General features: G+C 46.0%; 1 protein-coding gene across 1 annotated transcript in view; it reads right to left on the bottom strand.

The window, feature by feature from the left end:
• LOC120897507 overlaps positions 1 to 18527 on the bottom strand; it is a 53484-nt gene that overhangs the window by 30348 nt on the left and 4609 nt on the right. The window contains exons 2-4 of the mRNA XM_040302458.1: positions 15648 to 17083; positions 15312 to 15503; positions 2041 to 2228 (exon numbers count right to left, since the gene is read on the bottom strand). Of these exons, the coding sequence (XP_040158392.1) occupies positions 2041 to 2228; positions 15312 to 15503; positions 15648 to 17083 (1816 nt within the window). The remainder of the gene's footprint in view (positions 1 to 2040; positions 2229 to 15311; positions 15504 to 15647; positions 17084 to 18527) is intronic.

Raw genomic sequence — 18527 nt, 5'->3', positions numbered from 1 at the left:
TTCGAACTGTATAACGACGGCTAAAACAGGCGACCGTTTTCCCTTATGTCGCAACTCTAGAACTGCCCTTCGTTTCGGATGTGAAAGGGGTGGCATTGGCCCTGCGAGCAAAGGGACGATCGGTTTTAATTCAATTGACCACCGTGTAACAGCAGCACCAGACACGCAGCATCCTTATCCTGTGTTTTTATCCCAGCTTCCAGGAGAGATACTGTAGAGGAGAGAACAACAAACAAACTAAAAACACGTGCGTGCTATCTATCGACAGCATGTTCTGACACCGCCTTGAGCCTGGGCTATACACTCGGAACCAGACGGAACGATCAAAATCCCATCGATTATCTTGGTCGAGCCGTTCCGGGCTGGTGATTTTTCAAGGTATGATGGTGGTCGTTGCGGTTTTGGTTTTTTTTTCTGGACCAAGTGGCATCTCCACCCCTTCCGATTGATCCGATTTTGGTTCGGTGCTGGTTTAACTCCCAGAATTCAGGATTTTATAAATGTAAGGATATGTTTCTTCTGTTTCCATGTCACATTCTACTCTACTTGGAATGGTCACTGGGATGTTTTTTTGTGTGACATGTTGCCATTTTCAAGTGATTTGTCTCCAAATGCCTTAACAAATCTGAAAACACAATCCTTCCCAATATAGTGGTGCAATTTATTTTGGATCCTTTCGATGCCTTCTATTGATTCAGGGGTTTTGCAGGGCATTTGTTTTGTAGATTAGAAGATAAATAATCAATTCATTTGCTGAAGATACATGCTTTACATGTTTTATCTATGAAAGATAAGAACTTTTCTTGAGTCTTTGAGATGAAATTCCACAAACCATCATCATCCCAGAAATGAAGGAATGTGTATTAGCGACTGTACAACGATAAGCATCAATTTGTATTGAAAAGTTTCTAATTCAGTGTTTTATGTTGAATTACTTCCATAGGAGACAGTTGCCATAAAGATCGAACCGCACCTAGTTCTTGTAACAAGTTATTCAATGAATGGATACACAATTTGACTACAGGTATCTGAGGCTTTTAGAAGTCTAGCTGGTAAAACAGCTGCTAGTATGTTAAAAAAAAAGTCATTGAAACTTGAACTGGGACGTTTTCTTCACTGATTTACGCTTGAATGCAAAGCAAATTTTGCGCCACAATGAAGAAAATGAATGTAGCAAAGATGGTACATTCCATAACAACTCAATTCTTCTTCATAAACATAATTTTTACTGGACAAAATGTTGGGATATTTTCTTTTAAAATTAATAATACCCAATCTGGTACACCACTCACTGCCAATAATGCAATCGATCCCGATACTAAACCCTTGATTTAAAATGTGTTACCAGGGTCATGAAATGAATACAAATTTTGTACACACACACACACCTCCTGTTGCCCATAAATCGTAATCTAATATCGTATTTAATTTGAAACAAAACCACAAAAAACAAACGATTGCAAATGAAATTCCGCAACCAATTGAGAACGAGAGTCCAACCATCAACTCGCCATAAAACCGGCACGCTACTGTGTAAGCTCATAACTGTGCCGAAAAAAGAATATAAAAAACAGGACACCAAATCCAATCCGGGACTGATCTAATATTGTATGATTTATCGCTCCTACACCGGGGGGGATGGCAAGGTACCGGGTTTATAGGCTGTAAAACTGGCTGATTGAAGGCCCTGGCCCAGCAGCGCACATCCGGTGTGGGTGAAACACTGGCCGCAAATAATAGTCCGACGCTTCACAAAACCGCACAAGCAGAGGAAAGGGTTTTCTAGCTTTTTTTACAGCCCAAAACAAAAGCGACAAGGGTTAAAATGTATTTCGAAGCAGACATTTACCGATCGGATTGCGGTGTCGGTCGAACACCGCTATCAGAAAAATGTGTTACATCGTCCCACAAATTTCAAATGTCCCACAGAGGTACGGGTCTGTCCTGGATCCCTTTTTTTGCGGAGGGGGGAGGTGAACACACCGCCCGTTATGATTTTTATGAGGTGCAATAGATGTCGAGAAATGCGGAAAAACCTACCTTCACTTGCGACTCCGTCATACCGAGCGCGTACGCCAGCTTGGCCCGTTCCGGACCGGCCAAGTACTTCGTCTGCTCGAACGTCTTCTCGAGGGCAAATATCTGCTGACCGCTGAACGTGGGCCGGGTGTGCTTCTTCTTGCCGTCCTTGTCCTGGGCGTGATGGCTCTGCGACAGGCTGGCCGACACTAAGAGCGGGGAAAAATGGAAAAAATGGAAATGAAAATGTCAGCAAAATCTAACCGTTTGCGAAATGATGTCGGTCCACTACCAGAAATTGAACATAATTAGACGTGTGAATATATGCGTGTGTGGCTGGGTACCATTGGGCGAGACACTGTTCATACTCCCTTCCTTACGGACGGCACACTCCGCCCAAGAAAGGGAGTGGAGCAAAAACCTTTTACTCCAAAAACCAGACACAACACACACAGCTTGACACATGCAGTACACAATTTTGGTACCATCGAGCGCCACAGAAGCAGCTGTCACACCGAGACCGCCACACCGAGCCGAGGTTTTACGTGCGCCGCATTCACAAGCGGCTCCTCGCCTTGTTAGCAAGGTCGTTACAAGCTTCTCGGTATTTTAAGATTATTGCTTACCCACTACTGGTGGCATATTTTGGAGCGTTTTATAACTTCATCCTGGCAGCAGCGCCGGCAAGATGGCAAACCGCGCCACCCTTCGACTGTGCTTGTGTGCGTTTACCTTTCCATTGGCGTTTGCGCTTGGGAAAGCGTGTCAAATTACACGCCACAGTACAGCAGCGTGTGCTCTGCGGCATGTCAGCCTGGTTTCCATTTGTTGCGTGATTTCACTGCACTTTTGCGGCACGTTCTACGCTACTCATTTAGAATGCATTCAATTTTACGATTCAAACTGTTTGGATTGTATTTTTCGCACGATTTTTGCTCTTTACATTAAATTGCATGTAACCATTGTTAGCCGTGTAAAAAGAGCCAAATAAAAACAAAAAAAGCATCATCCCGTTTAAACGTTAAATTAAAGCTGCTCCAAATCCTTTAAATCTCATTTTTCAACACACCACACCGAGTACAGGGCGCAAAACATTGTCGCCGAACGAACGCCCGCTCTGCCAAGCAGGACCGCCTGTCAAAGGGCGCGAAAAGGAAAATCTGCCTTGTGCAGATAAAAAAACACACATACACACACCTTTCTATCGCTCTCCTGTAGTCGGAAAAATGGTGCCACGTGGGTGGCAGAAAAAAAGGCCAAAACCGGGCAAAAATAAATTGGCTAACAACGAGAGAATTTCACCGTTGATAAGCGTACGCAATGGATGAGCTTTAGGCTTCCCTGGTCGTTCGTCCCGTTCAGAAACGTAAGGATGATGATGGCGAGCCGACGAAGACGACGAACGTTGATGATGACGATGATGATGTTGTAGTATAAACCGTTCTCTACTGGCTACCATGTATCAAAGCATCCGACAACGGCAATGCGAACCATTTCTGCTTCCTTGTTCCCTTTCTTTCTATTTCTACGGCGAATATTGTGTACGCTAAAAATTGGTCACATCTGGCGGTAGCAGACGTAGGAAATGGGTAAAAAAATACAACAACACAGAAATATACGTAAAGTTTTGGTGGAACGGCGTTTCGAGATGTTCAAGATGAGCTGAACACGGAACGGATCAAAGTGAGACAACAAATTTCTTTCACACTACAGGAGAATTTGCATGTATTATACCCAAATCAACGTTTCAGTGTTCTAAAGAGCGTATAGAAATTAAGTGAAATTTTGAACATCATAAAAGAAATTAAGAGATATCTTTCAAAAACACTATTAGAAGCTACAATGTTCTAAAAGGAAAATAGATCAACAATTCAAATCATATCCTCGCTCGACAAAAAGCACAATGGTGTCAATGATTTCCCAACTAATTTGTTGCAAATATCTACATATCGATAGCCTTGCAAACCAACATAAACCACAATTAATCATGAGCAGCAGCAGCAGCAGCATCAGCAGCAACACTAATGATTGGCCGAAATTGAATTTGAATAAAGCGTACATAATGTTGTATTTGCTGTTTTGTGCGATCGCTGCTCCACTAAATGGAGTGATAGATGCTCAGTTTTCCCTCCACGGCTTGTATGACCCCTTTTTTAGACCCCCCTCCTTTTGTCCATTTTCCCCCCTTCCGCCCAAGCCTGCCTGTGACAGTGATACATTGTAAATGATGACGCTGTTGCTGTCGCTGCCCTTGCAAAACACAGACAGACAGCGCGTGTGGGCGAAATAGAGAATTAATATCTAAAACTAATGAAACTCTAATTAATGTCCGCCCAAAAGCGCACCGCTGGGACGCATGATGGTGTCACCAGTGTCGCGCAACACGGAAGGCCGATGGGGGGGGGGGAGGTCATCAAATGGAAAGCGCGGAAAATTATATCACAAAACGAGCGATTCGGAAATGTCATCCATGGATTGCCACATTCCGTGGCCCACACCAGCCCCCTATTTTACCCTACCAGTGCCACTAGAATGGGGATAGAGATAGTCGCTGATAGTGATCACGCATCCAGACAACCCTTTCACCCCATAAACTGGGATGGGATAGATCAGACACACACACTGGGAGCAAGGAATATAATTAAAGCGATATAATTATGCCTATGACATATGAATGTTGGCCAAGATAATGAGAATCCGGCGCACTCGGGGATGTGTGGCCATTATTGAACGCCCAACGGTGGTTGTGCGGTGCACTCGATGGTGTCGACCGTTTGCGGTTGCACCGTGTATCTGATCGAACGACCGCCCGAAACCGGGTGCGGTGAAGGTGAAGGGCATGTCGCAGAAGGCATAAAACATCGATTCGGTATAATTGTAAAATAAACGTAACATTTATTACAATTAAAACTACATAGATAGACGACGCGATGTGATAGTAATTAATGGATGCTCGTGTGCCACGGGTGTGAAGGCTCCCGGGTGGGTTTAGCACCGCAGAAACATGGCGGCCACATGGGGTTGTCCGAATTATGTTGCCGATCGTCAGTGATAACGAATTATTAAGCATCCCGAGGAATACGTTTTAAGAGATAGTAGAATTCTTGCATAGTTTTAGGTTATTTCGGGAACATTTCTGAACTTTATTTAAGTAGTAACAAAGCTGTCTAAAACTATTTTGAAAATATACTTGAAGGACATACATATAAAGGTACTTTTATATGATTTTTAAATGTTTCCGCTTTGCTAAATTTCTCTATACAATTTACAAACAAAATTGGTAGACAAAAAGTGCACCAACCAAGTACAACGAAATCACGCATTATCCCTCTACCAGATTCAAAACACTTTGTTTCAATTACTTTCAATCCTCGGGCTTGCTTGGTCCCCCGGCAACCTGCACTGCACTCTCCGCTTTGTGAAACCCTTTTTAGGCCCGATCGGGTTCAGATCGAGGGCCCGGAGGGACTGGATTAATTATTCATATTTCCACCATTTCAACCAACCATTTGTATGTAAATTTTTGCTCCTTCTTTTACCCGCGTGATCCTTTTTCCGAGCACCGTACTCGAACCCGAACGGCACAAGCACATCGAGCACATCCTTTGGCAATTTCCATTTCCATTTGGTTACAGAAACCGGGCTACCGTTTTGGCGATAGAAAGGCACACTCCCCACATTTCCCACTGGAGTAGTAGTGCACAAACACACCGACTCGAAAGGATGCGTTCCGGATGGCAGAGATGGCAATTAAAACGGCAATCATAATTAAAGTAATGAATGTGATAAATATTTTTCCTTTCCCTGTGTTTGCGCCTCACTCCCAGCACAAAAAGGGTAGCGGCAAAGTGGCAACGTGCAATGTACACGCAAGTGAATTGCTACCATTCACTGAAGCTGGCACGGTTCTGTGGGTCGTAAAATTAATTCTCGGCCACTGTCACTTTTCCCTGGCGCACCAAACTATTGGAATCGCTTTTTGGTAGCACAAATTTATCGATTTACGATCTTTTCCACTAACACACACACACACGCACACGTATGGCTATGGCTGACCTAAATGGTTGCAGTAAAGACAGCGGAATGGCTACCGAAATAGCGAAATGACCAACCGCGCTTTCTTCCAGTGCTCCTCAAACACTCGAACCTCAAACCTGGAGCGAACTTCATCTCACTCAAGACGCTCCGTCCGAAATCGTCCGAAACATTACGAATGGGTGATAATTCTTTTACGACCATTACGGGGCACCCATTTCTTAATAGAGACAGAGAGCAGCAGCACAAGCTTTATGGGCTTTTGAACGGGGCTGCATAGCGCCATAATTAGCGAACCCAAGAGCGAACGTCTTGGACCGTTGGCAAAGGCCACATCATTGCTGGACTTTATCGATGCACTATCCCTTTTTTTGGCTTTTTCCACACTAAGGTTATGATGATAATCATCATGATCGTGACGATGATGATGATGATGTTGCCATTATTTAAGTTGTCCATTGTTTTTCGACCAGTTAGTAAACTATTTCGAACGGCGTGAAAAGTCAGAACGGCGTGGTGTGGAGCAAGACAAAGAAAACAAATCAATTTTATGGCCTACCGCTGGAATGAATTCTACCAATTTTGCCATAATTTACTGGCGGCCACTAAACAGTACACTAAAGGGCAAATATTTGTACACCGCACACACGGAACGACACATTCAATTAACGGCTATTTGCAATGGCTGCTAAACATGTGAGCCAGCGGCCATTAGGGCGATATGTTTATCTGTTTGGCAAACTTTTTATTGCTGGTCGAATGTTTACGAGCATTCAATACGGTTCCGCTTGTTTAGCTATACCATCATGCTCATTTGAAGCCGAGATTTTTCCTGTTCCAATTTTTAATTGCACTTCATTAAACGGACGTAAAAAGTGCTGCTACATTGCCCTGCTTTCTATGCTTTTCTCCTTCTACTTGAGCTTGAGCAACCAAAGCAAAGCATTTGAAACACTTTTACAGACCACCACCACCACCACCGAACGCTTACAAACCGTGGTGACCGCACAGTGCAAGCTTTTACACCTAAAGCGGCAACCATTGAACCCCCTGTCCAAACATCATCATTAAACTGTGTAAAGTAACTGGAACGATAATGATAACGATAATCACCGGGAGGCTGTGCCACGCCGAACCTTCACCACCCCGAACAATCCCCCTGGCTGTCCGGTTAGTCGAGCACAGGGCGCGTCCTGAGCTACGCGCAAAGCCCATTAAAGTGGAAGCGGAAGCGTCACAGCGCTTGAAAGTGAGCGATAAACATAAAAATGCTATATTAAATCCAAACCCCAAACACAACACCTTCACCCAGAAGCAGGCAACCAGGCGTCGGCCCCTTTTTCTTAGGTAGTGATAGCGTCTAGCGATGGTTCGTGATAGCATACCAAGCATCGTCAGCTGTGTGAAGCGCTCAGAAGACGAACGCAATATGTTTAGCCATTCCGACGGCAAAATGGGCAGCCACCAGAATGGTGGAAGGAAAAAGTCACTTTTGCACACTTTCCCCGATTTACCCGGCTGGGCTGGAACGAATTTTCCGCCTGGGAGAAGGGGAGGGCGCATCAACCCGGAACATTCTGCTGCATAATGGCCGGCAAATGACGCAAAATACTGCGGAATTATAACATTTAATGATCATTAGTCTGGGAGCTGTGTGTGTGTGTGCATGGGAGGATGAGTTCCAGGGAAGTGACACACGGCTGTATTCAAACGGTTCGCACAGAAAAACCATCACTCTCCCATCTCTACGGCCCTTTGTACAGCGAGCTAGCTGTCATCCGGATGGAAGCTCCGGCTCAACGTCAACTTCATCATCAGCACACGACGAACGATCGACGTGGAACGGCAGCTTGCAGCGGGGAGCAGGGGAGTTTTTTGTTGAAACCAAGCGCACCGGCTCTGGCCACGACGTCATTATCGGCAGATGGTGCTTATTATATTAACGACACATCACGTGATGTACTCCCGGCATTACATGTCTTCCCCGTAACGTCCGGAACGTCCGGGTTTTGATGCTACAGACTGTCGATGTTCGGGCGTCTTCATCTGCACGTTTTGCACGAAAAACGTACCGCGTTTTAGTACTCCTTTTTTCGCCTCAGTTGTATGTGCTAGCTTTGTACAATTTAATAAAAAAGGGGTCTGAAAAAACTTTCCCAGACGTGTTCTTTGGTGTCAATTGTGCATTAGAAAAACGACGTATTCTAATAATCCATTAACTAGTTCTATCAAAAACGCCTTAAATTTATCCTCACTTGGTGAATAACTAATCTTTAACATGATTTTTATTTGCTGCTGTCCGAAAAAACAGCAAGAGAAAAAGGGCTTTAGACACATACAACCTAATTTTCATGCATCTCGTTCACAACCATTCTTGTCATCCACAATTCAGGGGAAAATTCTACCACATACACACACACACATCCATACTCCATCTCTCAAAAACCCAAAAGTTGGGAAAATCGCTTTTCCTTGATGGTTGCTATAGTTATCTCGCTCCGGCTAGGAGGAAAACTCCCCTTCACAGCATCACAATCATCATAATCATCATGCTTCTATCGCACTTGCACACTAACAACGGTGCTCCCAGCACGAAACGTACACAGACGCACACACGTATACAAGCTTCTCGCAACTCTGTGTGGGTGATGTTTTAAAACCTTCCCCACACATACACATCCTTCGCTGGCTGCGTGGTACAATGTATCCTGCTTTTCAATCTCCCCCCTCAGTGCAGGGTGGCCATCCCCGTTTTGGGGATGGTTTTTTTGAAGACTCCGTGATTGGATGATTATGGAGCGACATCATTATAGATACAAACAGGGGTTGAAGAGGAGAACGGAAGGAAGGGAGAATACGTAACGAAGAATGGGTGAAAATTCGCCCCACAGCTGTGTGTGGAAGTGTGTCAGCATCGATCTCCGAGCCACAGTCGGTGCCACTTTGCTCGCACAGATCTCTCACACGCGGAAAGACGAATCGTTCAAGATACAGAATCTTCGCCACTATTCACCACCACCGAAGACTGCTTCTTTTTTTGTATATTTATGAGGGCAGCTCGTTGGAAAATGAGATTCAGCTATGTATTGCTGGTCGGTGTGTGTGTGTTAGAGCGGCCAGGAAAAAGCAACACACCGCCCAAGGACTCCACATGCACAAAGACGATGATACAGTGACGAGCATGTTCCGGGGCGCCCACATTGTTCCGTTTCGATGGTGGTGGATGGTGCAAAATGTTTCATTTATTTATGAATGTTGTTCCATGTGCAGTATTTCTTTCTTTTCTTTCGCAATCCACCATCTTTCTCTAGCGTGGTGTTGTAGCTCTCTGTTAGGCTCCATTTCAATATAGCTTGCTTACACGTGTTCCCCCCGCGTTTCGGGTTGGAGCGTACGCACCGCTTCCAGGCGGAAGGGCAGGAAGGCCTTCATTTTCACCAATAGAACACACATTTCTGGGCGTACTGAACGGCGCCATATAATATGCGTTTATGGTCATCAAATTTAAATCGAATCTCATCAACAAGATCCTTTCTCGGGAGCGAGGTTTTGGTTTTTCTCTTGTTTCTTTTTTCGTTTCAACAGAAAACAAACTCCAACGAAGGACGCTACGACGACGAGGAATAAATGATTTGATGGTGTTTGAAACACTAGACACTAGCTCCGCACGCCTGTTCCTTGGTCCAAAGGGTCCAAGGGACGGCGCATAAATATGTGGACGGGACATTTGTTCAAAAAATAATCAACAACGTATTTATGAACAAAAGCACGCGAGGGTCCGAGAAAAAATACTTGCTAGCTCAGCAGAAGAAACGATGATGCTATGTCGTAGTCACATGGCTTCTGCGACTGCTTTGAGAAAGGTCAGGGCATTGGGTTTTGGCAGCTTTTTTATTGAAGGATTTTGTTGAATTAGAAAAATATCTCCTAGCCGTATGATAAGATTGGTGGAATATTTTTAAATTATATTTAATGATGCATAAATCTTCAAATTAAGAAAGTTTGTTTATGAGGACAGTTAATTTATTTTATTATTTAATATTTTTTTATAGAAATGTTTTACCTAATTTTCACACGTTTGAAACGGTGGTTTTAATTCAAATTTATTTTATTCAAAAACTTAATTACACATAACATAATCTACTCATAAAAAAGAGCAACCTCCTAAAGCTCAGCTTCCCAACAAACTATTCGACATGAAAATTCACTATTTTCTCGACACTTTATGCGCACACAACCGCATCTACACAACCGAAAGGGAATAAAAATGACAACCCCAACAGTCCATACCAACGTGTACGTGCGCGTTTGTGTGAGTAAAACGTACGTACGTAAAAACAACGCTTTGCGCCACCAAAGCGCATCACCACAAACGATTGCACTTGTGCTTGTCCAGTCCGTCCATTAGTGTGAGTGTTTATGCCAACTGCATGAAGAGAAAATTCAAACTTACACCGAGCTTTTCATTTTTTTCCCCTACAGCTACAGTAGTACTTTTTCATTGCAGTCAGTTGTGGTCGTGTACAGTGGCACGCCATTTTTATTTAAATCCACCCATAGCGTACGAGTGCATCGATTTTTACGCCTTTACCACCGCAATGCGAGCGTTCACATTCCGCCTGCTTCGCATGAGCTTAACTAAAGGGAACATAACTTAAGATGGAAGGGCTGGTGTTTAAGAGCGTCAAAGAGAGAGAGCAAATGAGAGAGCGAGAACAGAGAGATGAGTACACACTTTTAAAACAGGGTTTTGCATTACAGATGCAATAAAGTTCGATGAACTTCGAGCGGGAAGTAAAGCGAACGAACGGATTAAAGTTGGATGCCCCTTTTGTCGTTGTCGTTCTAGCAGGGCAAAACGGTTATACGTGTATTGGAATAAACAAACCGTTTCGATTATCAACACCACATTACAATGCACTCGTTGTGCCGTTGTGCCGACACGCTCCAAATGTCCTTCGAAAGTAATTTTAATTACCCCGTCGCTTCGGTATACGAGGGTTCGAATTGTAATCAGCTCGCTCTGCAACGACACTTTGCAGCACTTGGAAACATAATAATGGATTTGAAAAACATGCCACTAGCTATTTTGTATTGTCTTTGTTGGCTCGATATGGCACTAAAGCCACACACCGAAGCCACTCACCAGGAATAAATGCTCACAAATGAAAAATCTGCACCATTTCCACCTGGCGGCACCTTGTGTGCTGGCGACAACCGTACCGTGTCAGCAACCATAGCACGTTCGACTGTTAATTGCATGTAATAGAAATGTTTGCTCGTCACAGAATACTTCCTAATTGTCCCGGTGAGTGAGGAGGAGCCCGAGGAGGTACGTTTAGAAATTACCGTATGCTTGAACTGCCGTATACCGGCACAGTTTGCGCTCGGGTGTATGACGTTACTACAGCGCAGGCTGTGTTTATCGAGCTATTGCCGCCGGGGAGGGCGGCGAAGGGACAAGCAACACAACCACACGTTTAATTAAATGCAATAAAATTCCACCCATCAGGGCAATCGGAACGCACGCTGCATATCTAAACAAACCGTGATGGGTCACGTGCCGGTGTGGGCCAGGGCGATGAAGGGGCGTACAAGCGTTGTTGTTGTTGTTGCTGTTGTGTTGTGTTACATTGCCTCCTTCGATTAGCCCCTGACGGATGATGGTGACGGATAGGCAAATGTCTGATAAGGAAATCGAGCTAGCCGATCAGCAGGACGCAACAAGGAGGCGTGGGAATAAATGGTGAACAAATTGAGGCGTTTCAAAATTAAACGGTTAAAGGAGCTTTCCACTAATGTATGGTCAATTTTGTAACATTCCACTAAGAATTATTCTAACATCTACTTATGAAAATAACAAAAACCAAACCGGCAAATGAGTTAATTCCTTCACTCCGCGCCTCAAAACAAGCACTGTTCGATTTGATCGATTGGAACAATATTTATTTTTATTACCCATCGGTACAATTGACGCGATAATGACTCATATCAATCGCTGATAAGGTGTATTTATTTACCTATGATATGAGACGATTGCGCTAAAACGATTCATTCCCATTCCCATCTGTTCCAAGCGTGCCCGATGCGTGTGTTTGTCAACGGGTAATGGTAACGACGGCTGCCAGTGCTTTATGACATTTTTACGTACTAAGAGTTGAGATTGTACATCGTTAGCGTTTTAATCAGATCGAGTTCGAGTTATTTTCAACACTTGACAGCAGCGTATCTGATGAAATACGCTCCAAGTGTGGTTTCGGCTAGAATGCTAGCAGCAAGTACATATATCCAGTTGTATTTACATGACTGCTGATTGAATAAAGACAATCTACCGATCCGAATGCGAAAGATGTCCACCTGCACCGAGTGGGGACGAACATTACGATGTAGGACTGTCTCCCGCTCCATCTTGCTCCCTCCAGTAATGTCTCTTTGCCTGTTTGTGATGTACGTTGGTTAAATCCCAGTCTCCAACTCGTACCCGAAAGCCGGAGAGAAAATCAATAAAGAAACAATTTAACAGCTGTCTATCGGTCAATTATCTCTGTCAAAGCATCATCACACGGACAACGTGGTGTCCTTATTTCCGTTTTCCTTCCCATCCTGACCACGACCCCCAACATCCTGACCACGACGATTCGCGACGATTAAAAGCATCCGATGGAGACAGCAGCAGCGCTTGGGCTTGGGATCTCCCCGTTGTTGCTTCAACATGTTTCGAATAATTGATGATACCTCGCCACACACTGGGTCGGAAAAACTGCCCACAAAACTGACCCATTCCGGCCCTGGCTTTTCCGTTGGTGTTCTCTGTCCCCATCGGTATGTCTGTCTGTGTGAGTGTGTGTACCACTTTGGACACTACTTTGCTGTACAATTTGCAACAAACGGTGTCCATCACAGCGAACAGGACAGCACTCAAACACACGGTTACGCCCGGTTCGGTACGAGAAGTGCCTCGTAATTTCCACATCATTTCAAGAAGCACGTTCATCCGGCCGACCGGATGCACTGACCGTTGTGTGCTATCAACGCTGAGAGTGTACTACGCTTCTTGTGAAGCCGGGTGCAGTGGGCTCGTTTTAGAACTCGGGCTCCAAAGCCCATTTTCAGACCAATAGCCTCCAAGCCTATCAACAGCAGCAGCTCCAAGGCTCACCGGGGATCATCATTATCCGGCTATTGACATGCAATGGACGACTTATAATAGAGAGTCAAAAGTCTGTTAACGTGTGCCCGGTGACTTTAGGAGGTTTGTGCCCCGGTCATACCGTACAGACATGCACTGGACACACACACACACCGATTGACCGATGCGCTTGCCTATCCAGTGGCTCCAGCATCCATTGCACGGAGTCGCTTCCTAAATCGTGTGTCTGGAGAGTCTGAAAATCTGTGCTCACCCCCGGAGGAAGATCCGTATCATCTGCTAATACGCTACCGATACTGGATGACTTTAGATTTGCCCGATGCTAATGCTCTGATTTTGCACCACTCAAGCCGGACACCGGGGAGGCCGGAACTTTGTACACCGAAATACTACAACTAACCGATGCCTCACACGGTTTGCCAACTCTTGCTGGTGGTCAAACGCGCTCGACAAACTGTACACCGAGTGTGTCTGTCCGTCTAACGTGCGTGTGGTCACAATTGGGTAAAATGTCTGCCGAAAAGTCGATACATTGGCACCATACGGGATCTGCTCGCGATCTGCTTTGGCACTACCGTGGGTTATATTGCTATCCACTCTATGGACCTAATGGATCGTTGGAATACTGCCCAAAGAACGGAATTAATGGTTTCGTTGCGTGTCGATACTGATGGGATAATTCATTTCTTGTTCCCTAATTTAATAATGTTTACAATCTTCAAGTCGTTGATATGCACAATCGGGTTAATACTCAAAGAGCAAGTGTTGGGTAAGGTGTTGAAGGGTTATTTAACAATTTCCTTTTTCACTCGATGAAGAAAGGTTCGTTAAACGTTAATCAAATATTATTGTTCATAAAATATAATATCAAAAAAATGATAATAATCGAACAAAAAAAACTGTTATCACTTTTTTAACGCATTCGTTGTAACCATCCTCATGATAATCGCATCACGTCTGATTTTGTACCAATCGGTGTCAGTATCATTTGACTACTTAGAGGGTTTTAGGTAAATTTGAATAACGTGTAACAAAGCAATTGTTTGTAATACAAATCATAAGTAATTAAAAATTACACATCTTCATAACCTGTTAAGTTTATGTTTATGCAATGCCCAAAAGTCTGAGTAACTGCCATTTTCCCAATTATTTCTTCGGATTTATAAATACGTATAAATACGTATTTATAATTCTCGGATTTATAAATACGACTCATACGATTCAATCCATGGATAAGACTTATGCTACTTCCCTTTCTACATAGATTTTGATTTAAAAAATTGTAATGAAAGTAATTAAACAAATGTTGTCATTTATCGCACCATTTACTAACAAAATTCGCGTTTATCTCCCAATTCTACCAAACGTCTTACGAACACTTCATGTTCCTTTAATTCCTAGCAATTCCCTCAACCCCTGCTTGATGTGAAGTCGTTACTGCTTAGATAACACACGATAGTGTAATGTCCCTCCTCTAACTACACACTGTCCTATAATCGCCTCGTGTGTATCATAGCAAATTGATCATGGCCTACTACTATTAAACTAACGAAAAACGGGTTAAACACGTCACTCATTCCCTTCGAGGGACTCAACCCCAACCGTCCACTCTCCTTTATCTCAGCTCCAAAAGCTGGATATAACCTACATTACAGTGTACGCGTGTGTATGTGTTGAAATTAATGCGACGATATTAGAGCCCAATTACACGCACTGCAACCCAGCGCCCATTTGCGTACGCTGGTGCACCGGGGCCAGGTAGGTGTGCGAGGCGGGAACGAACGATGCGTGTAATCAGACGCACACACACGCGTACATGTTGGGATCATTTTTTGGGGGGAGAGTCCCCGTCGGCTTTTACGACATTCAATCATCGTTTTTACGGCGATCCATCAAATTTTCCGATGATTAATTGGGCACACGACCGTTCCGGCGTTTTATGGTACCAGCTCCATGAAAATTGCACATGTACACGGTGTGTCACCGTTTTGTGTCGGAAAAAGGGTTTCGGGCCTCTCGATGTTTCCGGGGAAGATTCTACCAATGGCTACTGCCACTACACACACGCACACAACACGCAAAAGTGAATAAACTAAAGCATACTTACTGGAACCCAACCGATCCCGCCACGCCATCGGGTTAGCGACCAAACCCTGCAGCCCGGGCCAGTACAGATGCGTCCGGTCGACGAGCGGGCCGGCGTGGGCCTTCATCGGCCCGTTGGCGTGGTTCTGTTGCGACAGATACTGCGCCATGTTGGCTGCCGCAGCGACGGCCGCCGTAAAGCGGGGCATACCGCCTGGAACGAGAAGTTCAACACGCGAACACCCCAAGGGAACATTATTTTGCGCACATTCACTCAATCAAACCGGCCGGACCGGGCGGGCCAAAACCGTTGTTTCCGTTCCGTTCAAAGCGCCCCGATTTTGCCCATCCAACTTACCTCCTAAGGCATTCAGTTGAGCGGTGGTGACGGGCGGCGGCCGCGACAGTATCGTATCGATACCGTGCGGATTGCTGGCCGTGCTGGCATGCGTTTGCGTCTGCGATACGGCTGTCTGCTGGCTCGGACTGACCGGCCCGGAATGGGGCGCACCCTGAGCCGCTCCCTGGTGGGACTGGGGGTGGCCTTGATGGTTGTGGTGGTGGTGGTGCTGCTGCTGGGCCGCCTTCATCTCCGTCATGGAGTGAAGGGCCGCGAGCGGCGGCCCCAGGAAGCTGAGCTGCAGCTTGTGGTCCAGCATGTCCGAGATCGTGTGCGGGGTTTTGCCCTTCGCCAGATGGTTGTGGTTCACTGCACCGCTACTGTTGTTGTTGTTGTTGTTGTTGTTACTGTGTAAGTGATGATGATGATGCTGGGGGTTGTGATGATGGTTTAGATGTTGCTGCTGCTGCTGCTGCTGCTGCTGTTGTGCCAGCTGATGTCCAACGGCGGAAAGAGCAAAGGACGCTACGGATGCTCCGGAATGTCCCGACGTTGCGCCCGCCGTTGAATGGCACGGAAGCGATCCCGCCGACTGGCCACAGGTGCTGCCGCCGTGCGAAAGGTTTTCCGGACTCCGGGACGATCCCACACTGTCCTCGCCGCCGTGCGGACTGCCGGAAAGGGGATAGCTGCCCACCAGACCCACCAGCTCACCGTCCTTCGTCTGACTAGAGTACGAGCGGGCACTGCCCAGTGGACTGCCGCACGATTCTTCCCGCCGGTGCTTGGAGCGTGACTCGCGTCCCTCCGGCTCGGGACTACCCTCGGAACCGTAGTTGCTACTGTTCAACCGTCCGTTGACCGGACTGTTACCCCGCGATCCGTCCGGTAGGATGTTGATTTCGTCGTCCTGGTCCGCTTTGTCCGGGTCGCTTGCACCGTACGACGAAAGCCCCCCGCCGGTAAGATGCTCGGACAGTGCCGACAGTCCCGAACCGTCCACCGAGCCGTGGTACGATCGGCCGTACGGGCTTTCCGTCCCGTGCTGCTGGTGGTCGTGTGCGTTGTCCCGGCCGACGGAGCCTACGCCCGTACCGCCGAGATACAGATTGACCGGACTGCCCGACTCGGTGTGATGTGCTGGCCGGAAGTGTGTGCTGGCGGCGGCGGCGGCTGCTGCTGCGGCGTGCTGCGACAGGTTCAGCAGTGAACCGGCGGCACCGGCGAGCGATGCGGGCGGCAGGGCGGGATGGCCGGCCGTATCGTACGCGGCGGACGGCGACGACGTCGATGGATCGCGGAACCCGAAATTGCTGCCGAAGCCAAAGCCATGCGTTCCAAGCAGACCGGGTGAACGGAAGGCCGCCAGCGTCAATGCTTGGTACCCGGTGCGTACCGGGTCGTCCGGACTGTACGGTTCCGTCCCCGGCGGATGGGCAGGCGCTGGCAGTGTTCAGCGCCGTCGAGACGGGTGCGTTCAACGCTGTTGTTTTTCGTTTTTACACGATTTTTGTGGAGCAGCTGTTTCAGTGTCACGCATAAGCACAGTAGCACAAGCTATTAATGTTTCACAACAAACACAAAATGGGCAATTGTTGCACCAAACGTGTAATTTTTCACCTTTATTTGAGGCACGCAATTTTACCGTTTAATTGTTTCACTAGCTATTGTTATTCGTGTGTTTTCATAACATTTTCAAATAAAATTGACTGAGCGATTTTTTTTTCTTCTGTTTTGTGTTTCTGTTAAAATTGGTTGATATTACTTGTATGTCATTAAACCTTCATTTACACTAGTGCACTTTTTTTCCTTCATTTACATTCACTATTGTACTTTCGTTATTTATACACACTTTTGCATACTATAAACTTGCATTACTTCACTCCACCTTGACTTGTTCAATTCACTGCTCACATTTGCACAATCATCATTAATGATGATCAACAAAAACCTTATTTCAAAAAAAGCTCTCTCACGAAAATCATTCCCATCCTTAATGTTGACACGCACCGCACGAACTCGTCCACCCTAAGCTTTGCACGAACACACACAGTACACATCCGGTTGTCACGAGACGGTGTGCCAGAATGATGTCGACCACGGTAATATCGCACCGGATCACAGAAGTAGGCCTCGGATACTCTGTTTATCAACACTGAACCAGTGAATCGCAATCAACGCACACACACACACGCACACTAAAACACTCACCGGAAAATGCGAACACGCGCCTAACAGAGAGGGGTGAGGAAAATGGCAATCACGGCTGGAAAATAAGCGATCGTCTAGAATTGACTTGCACTTCGCTGTGCGAAACCGCGTCGGCCAAAAAGTATTTGCTTCACTCCGGAATGGGCAACAACACGAACGTCCCGTTCCGGTCAGTTGCTCAACGTCTTCTCACAGCACCAGGCAACGGCAGCAGCATCCTAGCAGCATGGAGAGAAATGATTGTTTGCTCTGTAGCTCCGCCCATCGATTAAAAAGGGATAAAAAGGTGGAGCACCGAAGTACGCTACGGAGTGTTGCTAAAGGGAGAGCGAGCATAATACCAAAGGGAGTAGAAAAGAGGACAAAAGTCATGGTAGGAGCGGTAGACAGAGAGAGAGCAAGAGCGAAAAGGCAACAATTTTATCCATTCCAATGTTTACGTTTGCGCACAAACACTCTACACACACAGCTACACCAGCTGTGAAGCATGAGGCAAAACATCGGACTACCTTCTCTCTCATTCTGTCTCACTTGCTCTTTCTCTTTCGTTCCCCTTGCCTTTACCGGGAGCAAAATGCCCGGCCATGATGTTGATGGCGCTTGATGGCATTTTCTTCGCGCGGAGGGGTTTCACCCCTACGGCAAACCGAAAGGGTAAAACGGCGAGTAGGCAACGTTTCCAGTCAA

The sequence above is a fragment of the Anopheles arabiensis genome, chromosome 2 (assembly GCF_016920715.1).
Source record: "Anopheles arabiensis isolate DONGOLA chromosome 2, AaraD3, whole genome shotgun sequence".
Lineage (NCBI taxonomy): Eukaryota > Metazoa > Arthropoda > Insecta > Diptera > Culicidae > Anopheles > Anopheles arabiensis.
This window is presented reverse-complemented; position numbering and strand designations above follow the sequence as displayed.